The sequence below is a fragment of the Mesoplodon densirostris genome, chromosome 5 (assembly GCF_025265405.1).
Source record: "Mesoplodon densirostris isolate mMesDen1 chromosome 5, mMesDen1 primary haplotype, whole genome shotgun sequence".
NCBI classification, from domain to species: domain Eukaryota; kingdom Metazoa; phylum Chordata; class Mammalia; order Artiodactyla; family Ziphiidae; genus Mesoplodon; species Mesoplodon densirostris.
The window spans coordinates 107,827,013-107,853,671 of NC_082665.1; the positions used below are offsets into that span (position 1 = coordinate 107,827,013).

Below are 26,659 nucleotides of genomic sequence, written 5' to 3' on the forward strand. Positions count from 1 at the left end.
AATGCTGAATGCAAACTGATAAATGTGGAATGCATGCTGGAGTTGAAATTCATCATTTTGCAACCATCATAACAAAGATTGGTTAGGCAAGAATCATCAATGGATGCTAAACTGAGGTTGGGGTGGGGATGTGGATCTTGAGGAGGAGCATGATATTTGTACGGTTTTAAAGTGTCTCCCACAGGGACTTCCCTGGTGGTCCAGTGGGTAAGACTCTCTGCTCCCAATTCAGGGGGCCCAGGTTCGATACCTTGTCGGGGAACCAGATCCCACACGCATACCGCAACTAGGAAGTCCTCACACCATAACTAAAGATCCCACGTGCTGCAACTAAGACCCAGCATGACCAAAATAAATAAATATTAAAAAAAAAATAAAGTGTCTCCCACAGATTGCTCATTAGAGATTAGCGAAGAAATAGTAACTGTAAGATCGAGAAAGTGAACAATACCTTGACAAGGTTATCAAACTTGACATCACCAATGAGCAGATGGATATCATCTGCCTATAGCTGTAATGCACTGGGAAGGACACAGCTTCACCTGTGAAGTGTTCTAGTAGGGAATGCATAGCTGGAATCTAACCATGAGGAAAAATCAGACAAACATAAAATGAGGAATATTCTATTTTTTTAAAAAAGAACCTGTATTCTTAAAAAAAAAAGTCAATGTCATAAATGACAAAGAAAGAGTGGAAATATTCTACATTAAAGGAGACTAAGGCTTCCTTGGTGGTGCAGTGGTTAAGAATCTGCCTGCCAATGCAAGGGACACGGGTTCGAGCCCTGGCCCAGGAAGATCCCACATGCCGCAGGGCAGCTAAGCCCGTGAGCCACAACTACTGAACCTGCGCTCTAGAGCCCGCGCTGCAGCCACGGAAGCCCGCACACCTAGAGCCCGTGCTCCGCAACAAGAGAAGCCACCACAGTGAGAAGCCTGCCCACCGCAACAAAGAATAGCTTCCGCTCACCACAACTAGAGAAAGTCTGCGTGCAGCAACGAAGACCCAACGCAGCTAAAAATAAATGAAAAAAAAAAAGTAAACCTCTGATCGACATTGTTATCCAGACACAATAATGTGATGACTGAGAGGACTATTTTTTAAATTATAATAATTACTATTATTTATTATTATTACTATTATTGTGACCCCCCACACACATCCTGCTTGATTGAGAGAGAACAGCCAAGTACGAAGTGAACTGGAGCAGCAGACAATCCCTAGCTCCAAGCTGGAAGTGGCCTTTTAGGATTTTCAGGAGAGGGGGCAAGGCCCTAACCATGACCATTCTTCAGGAGAGGGAACAGACTGGGAAGACAGTTGACTTGCAACTGGCCCAAAAAAAGACAAGAGTGCCTTGGGAAACATCTGTTCTGACTTCTTCCAATAAGAATTTAGGAACCATTTGCCCTGGGCCCCTATTCTCAGTGAATCTGCACTTGCACACCCAGGAATTGCTCCTCCCTTATTCTGAGCCTCAGAGTGGCCTTCATCCTGGGGGCCCTACCTTTCCTTCACAACCTGGGTCCATTCATGGATACTTTTACTTGAAACTTCTTGCAAAGGCTCTGGTACTTAGGAGTGAGTGAACTTCCAAAATAGAATGAGCAAAAGAAGCTCAAATAGAAGGTTAGAAATTAAGGAGGCTTTGAAATGCCTCACCCTAGAAAAGATGTGGCTAAAAATTGAGGCCCAAAGTCATACATTCCTCCTTTTACTCTGTACTATCCAGTAGACTGTGCAGTAAAGCATGCTCCCAATGTAAATACTGTCTTTTTCCCCCAGCTTTATTGAGATATAATTGACAAATAAATTGTGTAAGTTTAAGGGGTACAATGTGATGATTTAATATATATATTAAGAAATGATTACAACAATAAGGTTAGTTAACACATTCACCTCACGTAGTTAACTTGTGTGTGTGCGTGTGTGTGTGTCTATGTGTGTGAGAGGAGAACATTTAAGATCTACTGCCTTAGCAAATTTCAAATATACAATACAATATTGTTAACTATAGTCACCATGCTGTGCATTAGGTGCCCAGGACTTATTCAGCTATGTAAATATTTTCTCCATCTGTTGGCCCCTTTCATTTTTCTCTTCCTGTAGATGACTTGCCCCAGGTGAACACGGACTGAAACTTATCTGGTGCTTGTAGAACAAGTCCCAGAGTAAATAATTGACTGTTCAATTAGTCATTTTATTGGACAGGAAGAGTCACACGGTAGGGCTGAGCCTCTAGGTCTTAGCCATCAGTAAAACTGGGTTTTGTTCCTGGTTGTGTGACTGACTCACCAGGTGGCCTGGGGAAATTATGTCATCTTTCACTTGCTACCTACCTGCCCAAGAAATTTATGCGGTGGAGATTAATTATGAATGAGGTCATACTGGAAAAGATAGAGATCCCTTTCCAAAGAAGGGGACTGCTTAATTACTAGGGTTTGTTCATTTTGAACCAATTGAGCAATATTATGTCAATGTGTCATAAACCATGTGTCTGAGTACTTGGAAGGCTCAGAGATGCATCCTGAAGTTTGGGGCCAGGCTATTTTTCAGCAGAAACTGCCAACTTTAATGACTATGGAATGGTTCAACCAATCTTTTTGGCTTGCTTAGTCCTTACTAGAAGCCCTTAAAATTGACAGTTACAGAAAGGCAAGAAGGGCAGAACAAATGGATTTTTATTTTTCATTTGATAGAACCACTGTGACTTCAAGTATTTCTAACTGTCTTAGTTATTTTTATAACAGCATTGTGCTCTGGAAAAGGCCATTGCTCTTGCTACGCGGATTGCCCTGTCTCTCTTTGTTTTATTCCGTTTATATTTTCTTTCTCATACTGGGATGTTTATAGCCTGCTTTAATTTTTCCTGGCATTGACCTTTATAACTTTATATGAAACACTTAAATCTCTATTTCATGGGATGCCAATGTGTAGCCTGTAGGTCAGAAATAGACTACATGCAGAACTGCTCCAGACTTAGCAATATTTATTCAGATTTATTTAACCTCCAACGTGAACTCCTGGCAAAGAGTTTTGGGCACCTGGAAACTGTATTTCAGACTGTTGTAGGGCATATTTTTAACTTCTGCCATGTGTCCTGCTGCTGACCTTTGTCAGAACAGTTGTCTTTCCTTATTCTGCTCTAGTCGTTGCTTTAGTAACTCGAGACAGTATCTAATGACCCTCTGTTATAAATGATGAGGGCATTAGCACACTCAATACTTCTCCCCTCTACCTCCTGATTTTTATTAGTTATAAAATTACTTTTAGTTCATCTGGTGATTCCTTTTTTAGTTTAAAAATAAAATTTAAGCCTCTATTTCCTAGTGTATCAATCACAGAGAGCTTCTATTCTATTTACTGTATCTATTCTAGCTCCTCATTCCCTACCAAGAAAGATAAGAAAGTCACTGCACTTGTATTGCCTCCTGTATTGTATATCCTCCTTGACCTCTTCTTCAGAACACACACATACACACACACAAAAACACTGTCAAAATACAGTCAATCCTCTTTGTTCGTGAATTTCATACTTGTGAATTCACCTACTCGTTAAAATTTATTTGTAACACCCCAAAACAAGAGGTTATCACCCCTGCTCGGCATCCCGGTAGTTTGGGTGTGCCTCATCCAAGGGATATCCACTCCACTCCCCAGGAAGGAGGGCCGCCCCCTCTCTCCTTTTCCCTTCAGTGGTTTCTCTCCCTCCTCTTCCTCCCTGGTGGCAGGTACACCGTGCCACTTGGGGAGAGGTCAGCAGGGGACCTCTGGTTTGCATTAGGAGGAGAAAACGATTTGACCTCCACTTTTCTCAAATCCAACTATGCCAACAATAAAGCTGATACTTTTAGCCCTGGGTCAATTTCTCAATTGGTTGAAACCCAGATGGAAGAGGAGTGTGATTGCCACTCAGACCTCAGCAGCAGACTGGGAGCCCTTGAGGGCCAAACCTTTCTTATTTTTAATAAATAAAAAGATTACATAATAGTTAATACATTAAAAGAAGAATATCTGTGATAAAGCACAGCAATAAACACTCTACCTAAGAACTAAAATAAAACCCAAATGTATTTGTAACCCCCAAAATCAATACTTGAGGGGCTTTTGCAGTTATTCACAGCTAGGTGCTGAGTGGCAAAAAATCTGAGTTGCCCCACACCTCACTCTCAGCTGAGGTCAAACACGGCAACACTCTGCCTTCTTGTTTCAGCTCTCATAGCAAATGTCCTTTACCTGGCCTCTTACTGCCATGTTTTTTGCTTCTTGTGCTTTTTCTTGGTGATTTCACTGTTTAAAATCCCCCAGACACAGTCCTCAAGTGCTGGCTGGCATTTCTAAACTCATGAAGGCTGTGATGTAACTTACAGAGAAAATGTGAGTGTGAGATAAGCTTTGTTCAGGTATGAGTTATAGTGCTGGCCATGAGTTCAACGTTAGCAAATCAACACTATATATTGGGACTTCCCTGGTGGTCCAGTGGGTGGGACTCCATGCCCCCAATGCAGGGGGCCCTGGTTTGATCCCTGGTCAGGGAATGAGATCCCGCATGCATGCCGCAACTAAGAGTTCGCATGCCACAACTAAGGGCCCTCATGCTGCAGCAAAGATCCCGTGAGCCGCAACTAAGACCCGGAACAGCCAAAATAAATAAAGTAGATAAATGAATAAATAAATAAATAAATATTAAAAAACCAAAAACTATATATATATATATATATATATATTTTTTTTTTTTTTTTTTTTTTTTTTTTTATGCGGTACACGGGCCTCTCACTGTTGTGGCCTCTCCCGTTGCGGAGCACAGGCTCCGGACGCGCAGGCTCAGCGGCCATGGCTCACGGTCCCAGCCGCTCTGCGGCATGTGGGATCCTCCCAGACTGGGGCACGAACCCGTGGCCCCTGCATTGGCAGGCGGACTCTCAACCACTGCGCCACCAGGGAAGCCCAACAATATATATTAAATAAGGTATCTTTAAACAGAAACACACATAAAATAAGATTATGTATTGATCGGTCAACTAAAATGTCATAAGCAGAGGCTCACAGGAACCTAACCCTATATTCCCTCTAAGAGCAATGGTTCAGTAACTGCTACTTCAGTGCTTGTAGCGCCTTTACAGAACATGAACTACTGTGAATAAAGATGAAGTGTATATAAAAATTATCTTCTGGGACCATATTTCCCTGGCTATGTAGTTTTAGTTCTATAATATACGAGATTATTGCTCACAGTGAGTCCTTTTCCTAGCCTTCTCCATTCACCCCTGGGTGACTGGCTCTTGCTGTCTTTTCAAGACAGGCTAGTGGATGGTCCTTCACCCATCCCCAACTCTGCTCATGGGATGAGAAACTTGAGTGGGGGACAGAACCAGCCTCAGGAATGAGCTGCTCTTGGCTTAACCCTCAGAAGCTCTGGGGCTGGTAGAAACTCTTGCTTTCTTCAATAGGACAATTTTATCGTTTTTCTTTTGTTCGATTGTTTGGAGACATTCCTGGATGCAGTTTGGTTAGTTATAATTAAAGTTGACTCTTTTCTTTTTTTTTCAATTAAAAAAAAGTGGCTAGTGGGTAATATAGTTCCTAAGTTTATTCATATCTGTAAATGAATTCCTTGGCCTAAATGATGCTCTGGCTTTAAATAATATGCTTTCCTACTTCCTTCTTGTGTTGAATTCCACTCCAGAGAACTTTTCCCCTTAAATGTTACTTGTCTTTTTCCTACCACAAACTTGAAGCATTCTTTCCTTTTCTGAAATAACTTCCCCCACTAGCACAGAAGCTCCAAGATGACTGATCTATTTGTCCATTTATCCATTCTTATGTTCCCAGTGCCAAGAACAGGACCTGGCTTGGAGTTGGCTTCAATAAATGTTTCCTGAATAAATGAATATCAACCTGTTAACACATTATTCAGCCATTCAGAATGAGCCTTATAAATACTATAAGGAGTGTATGATGTAATGTTTATAAAATAAATGAAGTATGAAATGGCACATGCATTATGTCTGAAACTATGTAAAAATATATCTGTAGGTGACAGGCCTGGAAAATCATATGCAAACAACAATGGGTCATGCACTCCACTTCCAATGTTCTTTGTTTAAAATTGCCTCAGGTTATTAACCCTTTTCCTCTCAGAATTAATAACATTTTAAAAAGAAAACATTACACTTACCTTATTTTGGACCATGTTACAAATTAGTTTAAGCTCCTCTGAGGGCAGGCACTGTATTGTTTTTAGTCTAGTATTGCATCCCCAGCACCAAGCTCAGGAACTTGTCTTGTCTTTGGGCCTGAAATTCTCAGGCAATTTGGAGAACATGCAAGGACTAGATATATGTGAATAGCAAATTTGTTAAATTGCTTCACCCTCATAAATATAGTTCTTTACATTTTACTTTATGTTGGTATTACTAAAATGATTAACTACTATGTATGCCTTCAGAAAGCAAACCTCTTGTTGGTTATTTTGTTGTTTTGTTACAAAGTCAAGTTTGCTTAGAGGTAGTTTTAACAGCCCAATCAAGAACCACAGAACGTGTTAAACTGGTTTCTAAACCTTAACCTCTTCTACTAGAGTTTATTTGAAACAGGAGAAACTCTGCCTTTCTTCTTCAGACTACTTTGAAATTCAATCCCTCTGAAATGCTGTTTCCTGTTGACAACTGGAAAATTACAATTGGATGGGTGATGTCTGCCATCCAGTGATGAATTCAGACCCCTATGTAGGGCAGGCCTGATTATCATTTACTGTCTTCCCTCTGTTAAATTAAAAGAAACATATTCAAGTAGGATGTCAGGGAAATCTGGCTATAGCATCTTCAGATATAACATATTTGTGCCTGAGATATTTTCTTATAATCCAATGCATGACTGCCCACAGGCCAAATCCAGCCATGCTCATTAGCGTACTGCCTATAGCTGTTTTCCTGCTATAAGGCAAAGATGAGTAGTTTAACAGTGACCACTGGTCCACAAAGCTGAAAATATTTACTATCTGGCTCTCTACAGAAGTTTGCCAACCCTGGTCTAATGTCTTAAACAAAAACACAACACAATTTTGGAAAGAGCTTGGGTTTTGGAGACAAACCTAGGTTTGTGGTTCAATTCCATTGCCTACTAGCTATGTGACCTCTGGTAATTAATTACCCAACCTCTCTAGGTCTCAGTTTTGCATGTGTAAAATGATCATAGTAGTGCCAATCTGTCAGGCAGTGCTTTGCAGAGCCATATTGAGCCCAAGGCAAAAGAAAAACCACACCATATAAATATACATATTTATATAAATATATATTTATCAAAATATCCTCCCATATTTTGAAACAAGTGAAAAATAGACCTTCATTATTTAATCTGTTCATACACCATTGTCAACCCTTATAAACTGCCTAGCAACGAAGTGAGTTGTCATGGACCCAGCAATTCCAGCCAAGTGGAGATGATTTCTCCTGTTGTACAATAACACAGACTTGTAAAACAATCAATAGTATATCTTATTAAAATTTTTGACATTTTGTTCATCATATATTTGCAATGATTTTTTTTTTTTTTTTTTTTTTTTTTGTTACGTGGGCCTCTCACTGTTGTGGCCTCTCCCCTTGCGGAGCACAGGCTCCAGACGCACAGGCTCAGCGGCCATGGCTCACGGGCCCAGCCGCTCCGTGGCATGTGGGATCTTCCCGGACCGGGGCACGAACCTGTGTCCCCTGCATCGGCAGGCGGACTCTCAACCACTGCGCCACCAGGGAAGCCCTGCAATGATTTTTGATCTTTTAAAAATATTGCATTAAAATATCATCTATGCATTATAATATGCATTATTAATGATATGCAGATTAGTTTGCATTAAACATTAAATGGTAGTAAAATATTATTTATTTATTAAAATATCACTTAAATGTTGCATTAAAATATCACAAAAATAAAATATTTTTTTTGCATTAAAAAGTCATAAATATGACTGATCTTGATGACTATTTTGGTGTCCCTTCCACCCTTAAATTTTGCACCTAGTGAGTGCCTCACTCACCTCACTGTAATCCCAGCCCTGCCGTCAGGACTGATGTGAGAATGAGAGAAAATGCCTATGAAGTATCTAAAGCATTACATGATGCATAATAGATGCCAAAAAACTAGTAATTGATGATGATGATGTTGATGATAAGTTTGGTTAATAGTATCGATCTTTTAGGGTTGTTATGAAGACTAAATAAAATAAGTAAATCACAGTATGGGATTTGATATAAAATAAGTGCTCAATAAATTCCTTCCTTCCATCTTTTTTTTTTGGCTGTGTTGGGTCTTTGTTGCTGTGCGCGGGCTTTCTCTAGTTTGCAGAGAGCAGGGGTTACTCTTTGCTGCAGTGCACGGGCTTCTCATTGTGGTGGCTTCTCTTGTTGCGAAGCACGGGCTCTAGGCGTGTGGGCTTCATCAGTTGTGGCTCGTGGGCTCTAGAGCGCAGGCTCAGTAGTTGTGGCACATGGGCTTCACTGCTCTGCAGCATGTGGGATCTTCCCGGACCAGGGCCTGAACCCATGTTCCCTGCATTGGCAGGTGGATTCTTAACCGCTGTGCCACCAGGGAAATCCCCCTTCCATCATTTTAGTTTCCTTAATCCAACCAAGGATTTGGAAAAGGGAAGCTTTATTAGCCAGTATACAGGTGACAGTGCTTCTCCCTGGCCAGAGAACTGTGTTTGTTTCTGGCTGTGTCATTAACAAGATAAAATAAACAACCTATTTGGGTCATCAATTTTCTCATATTAAAATGAGGTGTTGGTTCCTCATTCCTTAGCCATTTAGCTAACTCTAGCATTCCTTTTAGAAATGAAATTCTAAGATCTGCAAACTAACTTATTTGAAAGGATGCCTCTTGCATCTACTTAAGAAAACAAATTTCCAGGACTTTCTTACAAACCAAAGACAGCCCTAATCTAAAAAAATTAATATATCAAGAAATTTCCTTTTTCTTAAATTTTAATTAAAAGACCTGAAAATAACCATACTTTACTCTTGTAATTAGAATGTTGGTCAGATAGGTGTTTTCTCACCTTTATATCAATCAGGGTGTTTTTGCTATTAAATACCTGTTAGTTAACAAACATAGTTCCACATGCTACAATAAGGATGAGTCTTGAAAACAATATAATAAGTGAAAGATGCCAGTCACAAAAGACCACATATTATATGACTCTATTCATATGAAATGTCCAGAATAGGGAAATCTATAGAGACAGAAAGTAGATTAGGGCTACTTAGGGCTGGGGGATGAGGGGAGATGGAGAGATGGGGTGCAATAGTTAAAGGGTACTGGGTTCCTTTTTGGAGTCATGAAAGTGTTCTAAAATTGACTGGTGACAGTTGCACATATCTGTGAATATATTAAAAAACACTTTAAGTGGGTGAACTGTATGGTATGTGTATTATATCTCAATAAAACTGTTTCTTAAAAATGGCTCCTGTAATTTCATGCTTTCATGGAAACAGTGAAAAAAAAAAAAAGACTAAAAGTCTTTTGGAGGTGACTGGGCAGAAGTTTCCCTTTTTCTGTCGCAATCAAATCAGGCTCCCAGTTTTCCAATTTGTTTTCTTTCCCCTTGGAAACTGAGGTTGATAGACCTTCATTTTCTACCACTGCAGACTAAATAACGCACCCCTGCCCTTCCGCCACCCACACTGGTCAGTCTGTTGGCTGTGAGGGAGGGACTGTAGCTGTTCCTGTGCAAAACAAATCACTCTTATTCTCAGACTTAGGGATTAATATAGCTGTTATTTTGTTTTACCTTTACCACATAAAATTGGGTTGGTTAGACAAAATGCCCTCTTGGTTGGAAAGATTATCCCTAGCTTTTATCCACCAGCTATGTTTCTTTAGGCTACAGCCAAGAAAACAGGGAGACATTTGTTTCCCTAGATTGACTTATTTTATGAGTCCCAGTTGGATAGAAAAGTGTGATTCCCTCAGACTGATCACTGACAACCTTGCTTCCTTTCTGATGAAACTTCCAAGGGATCCTTTGGCTCTGTATTCGCAAGACACACTGCCCTGCAGCTAAATAAAGCTGCCCATGCTATCTCAGAGTCATGCTCAGTTCTGACTTTTTAGCTTCTACCTGCCTTTGGAGGAATGATTTCAGCTCCCACAACTCTGATTGGGGGAAAACTCCTACAGAAAGAGGAAACTCCTCATTCATATCCAAAGAGGTGTCTGTGAAGAGAGAAGATGGAATTGTAGATAGAAATAAGCCACCAATGAAGCAATTGTGAGTGGGGTGAGAAGAGAGATGGTTCTGAGATTCTATGAGAGTCAATGAGCAAAACCTCTCAATATGGCTGAGTCAGTTTATTAAAAATGAAATTATCGGGCTTCCCTGGTGGCGCAGTGGTTGGGAGTCTGCCTGCCGATGCAGGGGACACGGGTTCGTGCCCCAGTCCGGGAGGATTCTGCGTGCTGCGGAGCGGCTAGGCCCGTGAGCCATGGCTGCTGGGCCTGCGCGTCCGGAGCCTGTGCTCCGCGACGGGAGAGGCCGCGGTGGTGAGAGGCCCGTATACCGCAAAAAAAAAAAAAAAAAAAAAAAAGAAATTATCAGTTTCTCTCAGACCCATGGTTGGTGAAGTTTAGTCTACTAATCTCCAACCCCCAGTGACAGCGGTGAAATTCCACCTAATTTCACCTTGCTGCCTCATATCCAGTCAGGAAGTAAAACAGGCAGGGCCCTGACTCACACTTCTTTCATGTCAAGTTTTGGGCTCCGTGGCGGGCTCAAGCTCTCATTATCCCCACCTCCAAACACGACACAAATGTGTATGAATAACTTCTTTAGAACAGAGGTCCACAGACAGGTATATTGACTCCATGCAGCCTGAAAATATTTACTGAGATTCAGACCTAGATTAAGGGATACACTGTTGAGTATTTTGCCTGCCGGGTGGTGGATGCCAGTCAGTGTCGAGGACACACAGCTCACCACATGTTAACTGATGGAGTTAGGAGCTTTCCAGAAACTCACGTTTGAGCACACTCTTAGGCTTGCCTGTAAACACTGTTCTGCAGGAACTTCAAAAAGTCTCAGAAATAAACATCTCTTTATCCCAGAAACTTTGACTTGGAGAGATTAGAAAAGGAGCTGGACTCCTACTTTGAAGAGAGAAGGAGAAGGGGGAGGTGACATGTCCCTACAATGAAATTCTATTGATTTTTTTTATGCAGAGAACCACACTGAATTTGGCACTAAAAATCCATCCTGAGCCAGATTGTGACGGGTTCACAGTTGGCCAGAGCCCAAACTGCTGGAATATCTTTGTTTCTCTTTTACCCAAGGTGGAGACAGGCAAGAAGCGTACAGGCCAAATGCCCTCTTGGTTGGAAGGACATCTTTACGTTTAACCACCAGCTTGTATTTCTTTAGGATATAACCCAGAAAACAAATGAGATGCCTGATTTCCTCACTCTCATCTCTTAATCATGTGCATAAATATGCACATTCACACTCCACCCCCTCACTCACCTTTGTCTCCTCTGTGTTGGAGAAGGATGAGTCACACACACACACACACACACAGAGTTATAAATCAATCTGAAGAGAGCTTCCAATATCCGAGGAAACAATTCTCTCTCTAATTTTGGCACTGAGCTATTTTCTCTAGGAAAATATCTACCTAGTTTTACACAAGTTGCCACAGGACAAAATATCGATGGCAGAGTAACTTTTAAAAATACTTATGACAGGGACTACTCTGGTGATGCAGTGGTTAAGAATTTGCCTGCCAATGCAGGGGACACCAGTTCAAGCCTCAGAGCAACTAAGTCCATGCACCACAACTACTGAGCCTGCGCTCTAGAGCCCACAAGCCACAGCTACTGAGCCCGCATGCCTAGAGCCCGTGCTCCGCAACAAGAGAAGCCACCGCAATGAGAAGCCCACACACTGCAACGAAGAATAGCCCCCGCTGGCTGCAACTAGAGAAAGCCCGCCCACAGCAAGGAAGACCCAACGCAGCCCAAAATAAATAAATAAATAAAATTTAAATAAATAAATAAAATACTTATGACAAGCAGCCTTAATTTAGAAGAATACTTATCAGCCTGTGTTCCTTGAACCACGTACAAACTGAAACACCTCGCGAGTTTGTTTGAAATGCAGATTCCAGGACCTCACCCCAGACCCAGAGTTTGGATCTCTGGAGATAGAGTCTCTGCATTTTTAGCAAATTCCCCAAATGATTACAGTGCACACTAGAGTTTGCTAGCCATTGCTTTGTACACTAGTAAGAGTACGGCAAACATTCCTATCATGATTTCACAAAGGTTAGAACAACAAAATAAAAATCTCTGTAAGTAAGTGACTTGTATTCTTGGGATTTCAGAGTCACATCTTAATCACTTGCTAATTTTTGGACTGCAAACCAAGGAAGGCAAAAACAAAAAGTCAATGTATTTGTGATCGATACTTTCTGCATATTATTCAACACCCTCCCCCATGAAAGTTCTCAGTTCACGGTTTTGCAGATACTGAGAAGTACGGATTTAGTTTACAGCTATAATTATGTTTTTTATATTTATTCTTTCTAGCTATGGAGGTTTATTGTGATGTATATCTATCTGCTTAGATTCTATCATGTAGCAGGGGGTCTTATGGAATGACTTAAAACAAGGCTTTACTGATGAGATAACATTAAGTAAAAAGGCAGGTCAATGGTTACCAGGGGAAAGGTTGGGGAGGGATAAATTGGGAATTTGAGATTAACTGATACACACTACTATATATAAAATAGATAAACAAGGACCTATTGTATAGCACAGGGAACTATATTCAGTATCTTGTAATAACCTACAATGGAAAAGAGTCTGAAAAAGAATATGTATATATACATATATATATGTATATATATATATGAACTGAATCACTTTGCTGTACACCTGAATCATTGTAAATCAGCTATACTTCAAATTTTAAAATTAATTAAAAAATACATTTTTTTAAAAAGGCGGGTCACAAAAAATTAAGTTCCAGCTTTGTAAACTGAGATATATAATGGGAGGCTGGAAGAAAGTACTCACAGATTGCCATCAGGTTTTTGTGTTAAGGTTAGTTCCCACTCCCCTTAAGCTATCTCTAAATTTATTTTATTTTTTAAAATTTTAGGGACTTCCCTGACAGTCCAGTAGTTAAGACTCCGTGCTTCCACTGCAGGGGACAAGGGTTCTATCCCTGGTCCCCTCAGGGGCCGGGGATACCCCATGCCTCACGAACAAAAAAAAATTTTTTTTAAGTGATAATACACACAAACTTTAAAACGTTGAATTCTCAATTTAAAATATCATCACTAGTTTAATTTTAACTTACTATTAAATCAACTTCAAAAGCACAAATTAAGAAAAAGTTATTTATAAGCCTGAAATCCTAATACAGCTATATCAATTTTCCATTTCCCTTCTAAACTTTATTTGCAGGCATACACACATCATTTTTGCATAGTTGTAATCTTAGTTTATCTACAAAATTGAGTTCTGCTTTTTTGACTTTGCATTATGTTATAAACATGTTTGCACATTTCTGCACAGCTTCAGAATTATTTTAAAGGCTACATATTTTTAAAAGTTGTTACATTGTACTTTATCCATTCCTGTATGTAGGAACATTTCTGCTGTATCTAGTTTTAACTTATTATAAATAACAGAGTTAGAATCATTCTTTGTAAATAGGTTCTTTGTTTTTCTTTTACAAGATATTTCTTTAGAACAAATTCCCAGCAATGGTTTTACTAGTTTCAAAGGGCATGAACATTTTTATGGGTCCTAATATATAACATAGTTCCCTTCAGAAAAATTGTACCAGTCTTCATTACAATAAACTATGTGAAAAAGTACTGGATTCCTAAAAAGCTGAGAAGTGTTGAGCTTTTCTTTAAAAAACAAAAAAAGAATTTCACTTTATTTTTATTACCTTGCTGTGTACATTACTGTTTTAATTTTTATTCCATTATGATTAACAATTTTAAGTAATCAATATGCCAGGCACCATTCCAAGAGGTTTACACATATAAAATCATGGTTTTTTTAATAAAAATAATTTAAATAAACACGATGCATGAAAGCTGTAAAAACCTGTCCTCTCTGTATTAGATATTATAATAAAATAAAATTTAAAATTCTCAGAAAATAAATGATCTTATTTCGTAGAAGTGGAAAGGCACAGAAAAATGAACTATGAAAGAAAAAATACTAGATTTTTCAGCATATTTAAGTTTTGTACATCAGAAGAACAGGCTAATTCAAAGGAATAATAGTTTCTTTTACTACTGAGGAAAAATGAAATTTTTTCAGAATTCAAATTTCACTTAATCCATATCTTCTTTCCTGAAAAATAGCTGTGTGAAACTTAAAAAGTCCAGTGAAGGAACTGGGATGATAAAATGACAGTTACACTAAATATTTTTTAAATAATTAAGAAAACCATTCAATATATGACCAACCTGATCTCACCAAGCACATCAAACTGATGAGGAAGTATAATCTCAGCATATGGAAACTGGAGACAGTGTGTGTCGCATTCACAAGAAGAATGATTTCCTTCCCAGAGTCTCAGACTTTCCCCTCAGAGAGAGCTCAGATAACTAACCCAGAGGTGTGGTGACAACAGGAAGTTCCCAAGAGACTGCAGGCGGGTCCCAACCCTTTCAGGGTATGTGACTCCTCCCCTTTTCAATAAAAGGTCAGGTACATTTCTGCTTACACAATTTTATGCATATCTTGATATTATGTATGTGCAGAATGATGAGTTCAAAATAGTTTCATTCTTTGTGGGCAGTTTATTAGCCGTTTGGCTTGGTGTGTTGAAATCAAGTGTGATTTGAGACATTTTCCCCTCTTGTTTTTGTGAATGAAACAAATCCAGTTAGTCTTCTGTTGACCTGTGTATACAAAACTACTCTTTGTGTTCATTTACACACTTATTTCTCAGAGGGCAGTCTTCAGATTTTATTAAGAACATTTTAAGTCTAATCAAGTACCTATATTTGTAAAAATATGCTTCAGATTAAAGGCAACTTTTAAAATGGTACTATACATCTTTATTTTTTCCCATCTCTCTCTTAGTTCTTCTTCTTCCTTCTTCTTCCTCCTCCCCCTCCCCTTTCTCCCCCTCCCCTCCCCCTCCCCTTCCCCTCCCCCTCCTCCTTCCCTCTCCCTCCCTTCCCTTCTTCCTCCTCCCCTTCTTCTCCTTCTCCTTCTTCTCCTTCTTCTTCTTCAAGGAAAAATAGATGAAAAAGCTTTAAATAGAGAACAAGACCAGAATCCATCCACCTCAAATTTGGAAGTAACTAAATTTGTGCTCCATAGCTACACGGTAATTTAATTCTCTCTCTGGTAGAAGTACTTGCAACACTTACTCAGGCTTGTGATGGTGGTCCGAAGAACTGAAAAATAGATGAATAAATGCAGAAACAACTTAAGAATACATTTTCATCCAAAGCATAGGCAAAATTCACTAGTCATTTAGCATTGTTTATGAAGTGACAGCATCTCTCATAAGTTTATCAGTTTTCTCATATAAGTTTGAGAAATTATACTCATATAATTCTCTGCACCTGCACCCCATTCCTTGTAGGAAGTAGATTCTAGCAATGCTCTCCAAGTAATCAATACATCAGAATCACTGGGGGAACTTTTAAAAGTATCGTATATGGATTTCTATGACACACCTCAGACCTAATGAATGCCAAGATTCCCTACCAGTGGTCCACTGACCTGGGTTCAAATCCCATGTCTTCTACTCACTAGTTGAGTGGCCTTAACCAAAACATTTAAGTTCTCTAACTCTTCATTTTCTCCACTGTAGAATGAAGATGATAAAACTACACATCTCACCACGTTGTTATATGGATTAAATGAGATATTGTATGTCAAGTTCTTGGCACTGTGCCTACTACCAAGGGTAAGTGCAATCACCACTTGGTAACTGTTGTTATTACCTAACTGGTCACACAGTCTGCACCTTTTCCTCCCCTCAGAAGGTGAGCCACACAGTACTAAGAAGGATTAGGTGGACGAGCTTTGTGGGAATGTAGGAATGAAGAGGACCTTTTAGCAGTGATGTTTCAGGTGAATAATTTTAGCCAGCACTTGTCTGTTTGATATTTTGTCTCCTGCTTGGAGAACTAGATTAAGGATACATAAATAAGAAAACCAAATAGGTGGCCTGTTAGTTTTTTGGTTTTTTTTGTTTTTCCATTTGCAGTGAGCTTTACTAATTTGAAAACTGCCCTCTGGAACAAATGGAGAATTGTTTCACATTCTGTTAGGAACGTGTTATGGAATGCATTGCCCCTGTTGGCTCAGTGTACTTGCCTGATAAAATTTGTTGAATTCCTATCAGTTTTAGTACCATGCCAAGTGTTTATCTAGACAGAGCCAATGTACATTTTTCTGGAAACTAGCCAATTATAGGAATAAGAATCATTTCCGTTGGGAGGCCTCTTTGTGTTACTATTAATGATTGTCCTGCTGGGGGCACAGAAAGTCCCCTAACTTCCTAGATGTGTGCTCCCTTCTACTTCCAGCATTCAGGACAGCACAAGAATCAGTGGGAGAACTCATCCCCTCTTTTTTGGGTAGTGAAAAATATCAAATATAAAAAAACATAAAACATTCTAAAGAATTGGGGAAGGAGTGAGGAAGGGCTGAACAGAAAATGGGTGATAAAGGGGTAGCACAAGGAGTCTTTGAGAGGTGGATTATTTCCTTCCCTTGATTGTGGTGGTGATTACAGGAATCTACACGTGTGATAAGGTTGCTTAGAACCCCTCCCCCCCAATACGCACGCACAAATGAGTGCAAATAAAAGTGGTGAGCCTGGAGGCGTGGGATAGGGAGGGTGGGAGGGAGACACAAGAGGGAGGGGATATGGGAACATATGTATATGTATAACTGATTCATTTTGTTATAAAGCAGAAACTAACACACCATTGTTAAGCAAAAAATAAATAACTAAAAGTGGTGAAATCTTAAGTAAGGTCTATGAATTGTACCAAAGTCGATTTTCTGGCTTTGATAGTGCAATTTCTGATAGTTTTTTGATAGTTTGATTTTCTGGTTTTGTAACATATAAGATGTTACAATTGTGGGAAACTGGGTGAGTGTACAAGGGACATCCCTGTACTATTTTTCAACTTCCTATGAACTGATAATTATTTCCAAATAAAAGGTTTTAAAAATTCCAAATGATCTGCCAACTCTTAACCATATGAATGATAACATTTATTCAAAGTTATTCTAAGGAAAACCATTTCTTCATTTCTCATCATCTAGATAAGGATGAATAATGGTCAGTTTTCTCAGTACTATGACCCTGATAAATGACAACTCAAGAACATTAGAATTTTCCTCATTTCCAGTTTAGTATTATGTACTGGCTTTTTTTTTTTTTTTTTTTTTTTTTTTTAACCTAGAAATCACTTGCTACAGAGAGCAGAGTAGAAAGAGGCAGGCAAGTTTCCAAACGGAGGGACAGGAAAAACAGGTATGGAAGTGTAATGGAACTGAGGGGAGGTGGTTTTATAACTCTCCTTGACTTCAACAGTCAGAAAAGTTGAACTGTGTCCCCTCCCGCCCTGGTCTAGGGCTCCGAGCTGGTATATGACTCACTATAATGTCCTTTTGTCTTTTCATTGGCATCAGTGGCCCTGCCATTTCTCACTTGAGGTCCAGGTTTGGAAAGATAAGTCTGTTTCCTTGAGCCATATTCTATAAGGAGATCAGGGTAACTTTCTCCAAATCTATGTATTTGTTTCATTTCATTAAAAAAATATATATTTATTTGCTTATTTATTTGGCTGCACTGAGTCTTAGTTGCAGCATGCAGGATTTTCGTTGTGGATGTGGGATCCAGTTTCCTGACCAGGGATCGAACCCGGGCCCCCAGCATTGAGAGCACGGAGTCTTAAACGCTGGGCCACCAGGGAAGTCCCCATTTCATTTCTTCATTCCTTCGTTGACTGAACGTTTCTTGAGCTTCCATTAAAAATATAATAAGGAAAAAGTAGAAGATGGCTCCTTCCCTCAAGGAGACAGACACAGTACTACCACTACTACTAATTCTACTGCTATTACTACTACTGCTGCTGCTGCTGCTACTACTACGACAATGCAATATAATATAGAGATTTGGGTACACACTCCATAGGGGAACTGAGAAGAAAGCAGTGAGGTGCTAGGAATCCCAGAGAGGAGCCATTGGAAAAGCTTCACACAGGAAGAGTCTTTTGAGCTGGGTTTCAAAGACTAGGCAGCAGCTTACGAGGTGAGGAAGGAGGAAGCAAGGCATTCCAGGCAGAGGGAATGAACTTGGAAGCATGAAAGAAGTGTGGATTGAGAGTTGGTGTGTATGAATAGGAACTGATAAAGTAATTTGAAGACAGGTTGTGACGAACTTTATGTCATGCTTAGGATATCGGCTTTTTATCTTCAAGACAATGGGAGCTAGATTTTTTTCTTGTTCACCTATTTATATGTTAACATATTACTATTACATAATAATACAAATATAAATATATGATCATATATAATAAATGTAATAAATAATATAAATATAAAATAATATATTTATGCTAACTTATTAACATTATTATGTGAATAATTTTTTTGGTAGTTCATTACAAAACAAGAAAGAAAATGTCCACATACTTCTTTTCTACCCTAAGAAGTATTTTTTCATTGAATAGAGTTACTTTGTTTTAGAAAGCATGACTTCCTTACAAACAATGTATTGAACAAAATCAGTGCAAGTCCACTGCTCTCAGTAACTGCTTGTTTTTGGAGTGCTGCTCAGAACATTTCAAAGAGAGACTGCTCTAGCAAGGCCTTGCACAATGGCAAGACAGGCAAAATGCTTTTTACTCACTAACATTTCATTAAAAAAAAAAGATCAACAAAAATTTCAGGGGAATGTTTAATAGTTAAAGTCCATTGGTACCATGTTTTTTAGATTTACTTGTACCTTAAACTGTTGTTTTCAAATACTGATATTAGAGTCAGGTTTTTACTTTTATTTAGCTGGCTTCCCAAGCATTCGTCATGAGAATCCTGCACCTTCATTGGACAATTATTCCCTGGAGCATGCACACAAATTTGTCTGTGCAAGACTCTATGGAAGAGTCCACCCCTGGCATTTGGAAGGTCTATCCTTGTGACTTTTGGCTTGGGCATCCATTTGGAACCATTGTGAACCATTTGAGGGTCTCATGCTGTCTAAATTAGGAGAGTATTTCTTACCAGGTGGCTTCCTCCTCTTCTGCCTGCACCTCAGTTTCAGCTGCTCCCAGAAATACCTGTCTCTCTTTTTGAGGTTCTCCCTAGGGCCATCCAAAGTAAACTTTAGCGTTGCCACATATTTTAAATCAAACTTACTCCAAACAAACCTCCCAAATTTGGTGAAAATCAACCAAACCATTTTTAGTGATTCAGTAACAGAAAACTAGAAATGTAACTTATAAATTACTTTCCTTAATAAATACGAACAACAGGGCTTCCCTGGTGGCACAGTGGTTAGGAATCCGCCTGCCAATGCAGGGGACATGGGTTCGAGCCCTGGTCCAGGAAGATCCCACATGCCGTGGAGCAGCTAAGCCTGTGAGCCACAACTACTGAGCCTGTGCTCTAGAGCCCGTGAGCCACAACTACTGAGCCTGCGTGCCACAACTACTGAAGCCCACACGCCTAGAGCCTATGCTCCACAACAAGAGAAGCCACTGCAATGAGAAGCCCACGCACCACCAACGAAGAGTAGCCCCCGCTCGCCAAAACTAGAGAAAGCCCATGGGGCAGCAATGAAGACCCAACGCAGTCATAAACAAACAAACAAACAAAATAGACAAAAAAATTTTTTAAACAACAATAATATAAATTTACCTTCCTTAACAACAACAACAAAAGGCAACAAAAGAACAACAGTGACAACAAAAACAAGACAGAAAAAAAGAGATCCTGAAAATACATAGAAGAAGGACAGGGTAGAAGAAGAGGCAGCTATTGCAGTGGTGTGAGAAATGATCAGGCCCTGAAAGACAGTGATTTTGATGGGTTTGTGTTACTGAGTTGGCCTAATTGATCTCGGAGAGACAGCAGTGAGCAGTCCTGAAGAGAGATCTTAGTTCCCTGCCCAGGAATTGGACCTGGGTAGCCTGGATGAAAACCAGAAATCCTAGCCACTAGACCACCAGGGACTAGAGGCTAGAAACAAAGTGGCCCTGGCCCTTTCCCCCAGTTGAAAGCAAGAATGTTTCAAGGAGGCAAAAACTGTAAAAAAAGGTAAAAAGTTTATTATTAACGACACAGTACAAGGTATGGGAGAACACACAGAGCATAAACAGTTCGTTTATTTAAGACAGAAACTAGGCAGAAATACATACCCAGAGAGAAAGCTTATGGGCGTCCTGAACAAAGAATGCAGTAACAAGGTGATTTAAATTAATATTTAAATAGGACAGTCCTTCCAGGCCTTTGTTTACCTTTGGCTAATTATCTTTTTTCTTTTTTCACACCTGACTGGTCCCAGGACCCTCCCCAACATGTGTGCGCAACTTTAAAAAAAATTATTTATTATTATTTTTTGTATAGAAATGTTTTATTTTTTGAATTTTATTTTATTTTTATTTTTTTATACAGCAAGTTCTTATTAGTCATCCATTTTATACATATTATTGTATACATGTCAATCCCAATCTCCCAATTCATCCCACAACCACCCCCACCCCGCCACTTTCCCTCCTTGGCATCCATATGTTTGTTCTCTACATCTGTGTCTCTATTTCTTGCAAACTGGTTCATCTGTACCATTTTTCTAGATTCCGCATATATGCGTTAATATACAATATTTGTTTTTCTCTTTCTGACTTACTTCACTCTGTATGACAGTCTCTAGGTCCATCCATGTCTCTACAAATGACCCAGTTTCATTCCTTTTTATGGCTGAATAATATTCCATTGTATATATGAACCACATCTTCTTTATCCATTCGTCTGTCGATGGGCATTTAGGTTGCTTCCATGACCTGGCTATTGTAAATAGTGCTGCAGTGAACACTGGGGTGCATGTGTATTTTTGAATTATGGTTTTCTCTGGGTATATGCCCAGTAGTGGGATTGCTGGGTCATATGGTAATTCTACTTTTAGTTTTTTAAGGAACCTCCATACTGTTCTTCATAGTGGATGTATCAATTTACATTGCCACCAACAGTGCAAGAGGGTTCCCTTTTCTGTACACCCTCTCCAGCATTTCTTGTTTATCGATTTTCTGATGATGCCCATTCTAACCAGTGTGAGGTGATACCTCATTGTAGTTTTGATTTGCATTTCTCTAATAATTAGTGATGGTGAGCAGCTTTTCATGTGTCTCTTGGCCATCTGTATGTCTTCTTTGGAGAAATGTCTATTTAGGTCTTCTGCCTATTTTTGGATTGGGTTGTTTGTTTTTTTCATATTGAGCTGCATGAGCTGTTTGTATATTTTGGAGATTAATCCTTTGTCAGTTGCTTCGTTTGTAAATAATTTTCTCCCATCCTGAAGGTTGTCCTTTCATCTTGTTTACTGTTTCCTTTGCTGTGCAAAAGCTTTTAAGTTTCATTAGGTCCCATTGGTTTATTTTTGTTTTTTATTTCCATTACTCTAGAAGATGGGTCAAAAAAGATGTTGCTGTGATTAATGTCAAAGAGTGCTCTTCCTATGTATTCCTCTAAGAGTTTTGTTGTTGTGGTTGTTGTGGTTGTAAAGAGATATTTACTGGGACTCTTTTGTATAGAAAGGACAAGCTCAAGAAGGAACATGGCAGAACTACAAGATTATGAAAGCCACGGTCAAGGAAAACCTGGACCAAGGAAGCACTCTTTAAAAATCTTGAGTATGGTAGTACTTTGTATAGCACATAATAAATTTATAGAACTTACTATTTGAGGATGGTAATAGAAATACCTCTTTTTTTTAAATGGTACAGTTAATACTTTGAATGTGAGAGACACACAAAGCTATTAACAAAGTTGAAATATATCTAATCGAATCCTGGAACAGATGGAGTATCTGAGCATCCATATCCCTAAGATCAAGGCAAAAGCTTTAAACAGTTATCCAACAATTCAGTGTAAACCAACTCATTTTTTTAATATCCTGAAAGCAGAGTTTCTTACCTTCATGAATGATTACACCTGGGAAATTGCACCGGCCTTAATAGTCTGCTTCATCCACTTTATTTCGGGTTGACTTTGCCTTACACAAAGCAACCATTAAAGTTTCTTTTCCCTTGCCAAAGATTTAAAAAATAGTCAAGCATTATATACAAATACAGAAAGGCCTATGCCAAGTTAACAAATGAAAATTATAACTCAAAATGAGATATGCGCACTGACAGTAAGTTCATTGGTATACTCTATACAAAATGATGCTGGAGAGTTTACAAACAATTGGTGATGTAAAACAGTGGTTTCCTGGGAACTTACTTAATCAGACGTTTAGAGGGCCCTAGCAAACTTCATTTTTAACAAGGGTCCCAGATGATTCTAGAATTTGATTAAAGTGTAGTTTGGGGAAGCACTTTTTAATTAACTTTTTTTTTTTTTTTTTTTTTTGCGGTATGCGGGCCTCTCAGTGTTGTGGCCTTCCTGTTGCGGAGCACAGGCTCCGGACGCACAGGCTCAGCGGCCATGGCTCACGGGCCCAGCCACTCTGTGGCATGTGGGATCTTCCCTGACCAGAGCTCGAACCCGTGTCCCCTGCATTGGCAGGCGGATTCTTAACCACTGAGCCACCAGGGAAGCCCTGTCTTCATTTCTTTTCATTCTTTTTTCTTTATTCTGTTCCGCGGCAGTGAATTCCACCATTCTGTCTTCCAGGTCACTTATCTGTTCTTCTGCCTCAGTTATTCTGCTATTGATTCCTTCTAGTGTATTTTTCATTTCAGTTATTGTATTGTTCATCTCTGTTTGTTTGTTCTTTAATTCTTCTAGGTGTTTTTTATTTAATTCTTCCAGGACTTTGTTAAACATCTCTTGCATCTTCTTGATCTTTGCCTCCATTCTTTTTCCAAAGTCCTGTATCACCTTCACTATCACTATTCTCAATTCTTTTTCTGGACGGTTACCTATCTGCACTTCATTTAATTGTTTTTCTGTGGTTTTATCTTGTTCCTTCATCTGGTACATAGCCCTCTGCCTTTTCATTTTGTCTCTCTTTCTGTGAATGTGGTTTTCCTTCCACAGGCTGCAGGATTGTCATTCTTCCTGCTTCTGCTGACTGGCCTCTGGTGGATGGGGCTATCTAAGAGGCTTGTGCAAGCTTCCTGATGGGAGGGACTGGTGGTGGGTAGAGCTGGGTATTGCTCTGGTGGGCGGAGCTCAGTAAAACTTTAATCCCCTTGTCTGCTGATGGGTGGGGCTGAGTTCCCTCCCTTTGGTGTTATGGGCTGAGGCAACTCAGCACTGGAGGCTACAGGCTCTTTGGTGGGGCGATATGGCAGACTCCAGGAGGGCTCACGCCAATGAGTACTTCCCAGAACTTCTGCTACCAGTGTCCTTGTCCTCGAGGTGAGACACAGCCACCCCCTGCCTCTGCAGGAGACCCTCCAACACTAGCAGGTACGTCTAGTTCAGTCTGCTATGGGGTCACTGCTACTTCCTCTGGGTCCTGATGTGCACATTACTTTGTGTATGCCCCCCAAGAGTGGAGACTCCAGTTTCCCACAGTCCTGTCAAAGTCATGCAATCAAATCCTGCTAGCCTTCAAAGTCTGATTCACTGGGAATTCCTCCTCACATTGCCAGATCCCCAGGTTGGGAAGCCTAACGTGGGGCTCACAACCTTCACTCCAGTGGGTGGACTTCTGTGGTATAATCGTTCTCCAGTTTGTGAGTCACCACACAGTGGTTATGGGATTTGATTTTATTGTGATTGCACCCCTCCTCCTGTCTCATTGCGATTTCTCCTTTGTCTTTGGATGTGGGGTATCTTTTTTGGTGAGTTCCAGTGTCTTCCTGTTGATGATTGTTCAGCAGTTAGTTGTGATTCTGGTGCGCTCGCAAGAGGGAGTGAGCGCACGTCCTTCTACTCTGCCATCTTGAACCAATTTACACATGTGCAATTTTTGCTAAGATGGATCCCACCGCAGAGGTCTGTGGGTGCACATCCACACTAGTTATGGGGTGGCACCTCCTTCCTTTTTGATCCCCAAGGAGCCTTCCTGTGCACGTGCAGACGGAAATTTTCTTTGACCTCAGCAGTGGTCATGTTATCTCTTTACTTCAGCAGAGCTCAGCTTCTGCCACTAGCTTTGTTCTTGGAGTGTCTGGGTGAGAACAAAGCTTTAATTTTACTCCACTTGAGAAACACAGCTGTTTGGCCCAGGGGCCCATCTATCTTCTACCTCACCCCGACTTGGGCCCTAGCCCAGACAAAGCCCCCTGCCTTAGCAGGGAGGGTTCTTTTTCCATTCGGATTTACACAGCCAGTAACAAAATGGATGCTAAGTCTGAAATAGCACAGGCTTTTTTTTTTTTTTTTTTTGCGGTACGCGGGCCTCTCACTCTTGTGGCCTCGCCCGTTGCGGAGCACAGGCTCCGGACGCGCAGGCTCAGCGGCCATGGCTCACGGGCCCAGCCGCTCTGTGGCATGTGGGATCTTCCCAGACCGGGGCATGAACCCGTGTCCCCTGCATCGGCAGGCGGACTCTCAACCACTGTGCCACCAGGGAAGCCCAATAGCACAGGCTTTAATCAATGGCCAGAGAATGGAGAAGTAGGAACTTAGTTTGAAAATCAACTTCTCCTTGCAAGACCACCGGAATCACAACTAACTGCTGAACAACCATCGACAGGAAGACACTGGAACTCACCAAAAAAGATACCTCACATCCAAAGACAAAGGAGAAGCCAGAATGAGACAGTAGGAGGGGCGCAATCACAATAAAATCTAATCCCATAACTGCTGGGTGGGTGACTCACAAACTGAAGAACATATACCACAGAAGACCACCCACTGGATTGAAGGTTCTGAGCCCACGTCAGGCTTCCGAACCTGGAGGTCTGGCAATGGGAGGAGGAATTCCTAGAGAATCAGACTTTGAAGGTTAGTGGGATTTGATTGCAGGACTACAACAGGACTGGGGGAAACAGAGACTCCACTCTTGGAGTGTGCACATCAGGACCCAGGGGAAGGAGCAGTGACCCCATAGAGACTGAACCAGACCTACCTGCTAGTGTTGGAGGGTCTCCTGAAGAGACGGGGTGTGGATGTGTCTCACCAAGAGGACAAGGTCACTGGCAGCAGAAGTTCTGGGAAGTACTCCTTGGTGTGAGCCCTCCCAGAGTCCTCCATTAGCCCCATCAAAGAGCCCGGGTAGGCTCCAGTGTTGGGTCGCCTCAGGCCAAACAACCAATAGGGAGGGGACCCAACCAGCCCCACCCAGCCCCACCCAGCCCCACACATCAGCAGACAAGCTGATTAAAGTTTTACTGAGCTCTGCCCACCAGAGCAACAGCTAGCTCTACCCAGCACTGGTCCCTCCCATCAGGAAACTTTCATAAGTCTCTTAGATAGTTTCATCCACCAGAGGGCAGACAGCAGAAGCAAAAAGAACTACAACCCTGCAGCCTGTGGAACAAAAACCACATTCACAGAGAGATAGACAAGACGAAAAGGCAGAGGGCTATGTACCAGATGAAGGAACAAGATAAAACCGCAGAAAAACAACTAAATGAAGTGGAGATAGGCAACCTTGCAGAAAAAGAATTCAGAATAGTGATAGTGAAGATGATCCAGGACCTCGGAAAAAGAATGGAGGCAAAGATCGAGAAGATTTAAGAAATGTTTAACAAAGATCTAGAAGAATTAAAGAACAAACAAACAGAGATGAACAATACAATAACAAATGAAAAATACACTAGAAGGAATCAGTTGCAGAATAACTGTGGCAGAAGGACGGATAACTGACCTGGAAGACAGAATGGTGGAATTCACTGCCGAGGAACAGAATAAGGAAAAAAGAATGAAAAGAACCGAAGGCAGCCTAAGAGACCTCTGGGACAACATTAAATGCAACAACATTCATATAATACGGGTCCGAGAAAGAGAAAGGACCTGAGAAATATTTGAAGAGATTATAGTTGAAAATCTCCCTAACATGGGAAAGGAAATAGCCACCCAAGTCCAGGAAGCACAGAGAGTCCCATACAGGATAAACCTAAGGAGAAACACACCGAGACACATAGTAATCAAATTGGCAAAAATTAAAGACACAGAAAAATTATTGAAAGCAGCAAGGGAAAAATGACAAATAACATACAAGGGAACTCCCAAAAGGGTAACAGCTGATTTCTTAGCAGAAACTCTACAACCCAGAAGGGAGTGGCATGATATACTTAAAGTGATGAAAGTGAAGACCCTACAACCAAGATTACCCTACCCAGTAAGATCTCATTCAGATTCGATGGAGAAAGCAAAAGCTAAGAGAATTCAGCACCACCAAAGCAGCTCTACAACAAATGCTAAAGGAACCTCTCTAAGTGGGAAACACAAGAGAAGAAAAGGACCTACAAAAAAACCCCAAAACAATTAAGAAAATGGTGATAGTACCATACATATCGATAATTACCTTAAATGTGAATGGCTTAAATACTCC

At 40.4% G+C, this 26,659-nt stretch overlaps 1 protein-coding gene across 1 annotated transcript in view; it reads right to left on the minus strand.

Annotated features, from left to right (window-relative positions):
• Positions 1-26,659, minus strand: part of LIPH (lipase H) — a 61,029-nt gene that overhangs the window by 26,270 nt on the left and 8,100 nt on the right. Inside the window, exon 2 of the mRNA XM_060098841.1 lies at positions 1,064-1,093. Coding sequence (XP_059954824.1) covers positions 1,064-1,093 — 30 coding nt within the window. The remainder of the gene's footprint in view (positions 1-1,063; positions 1,094-26,659) is intronic.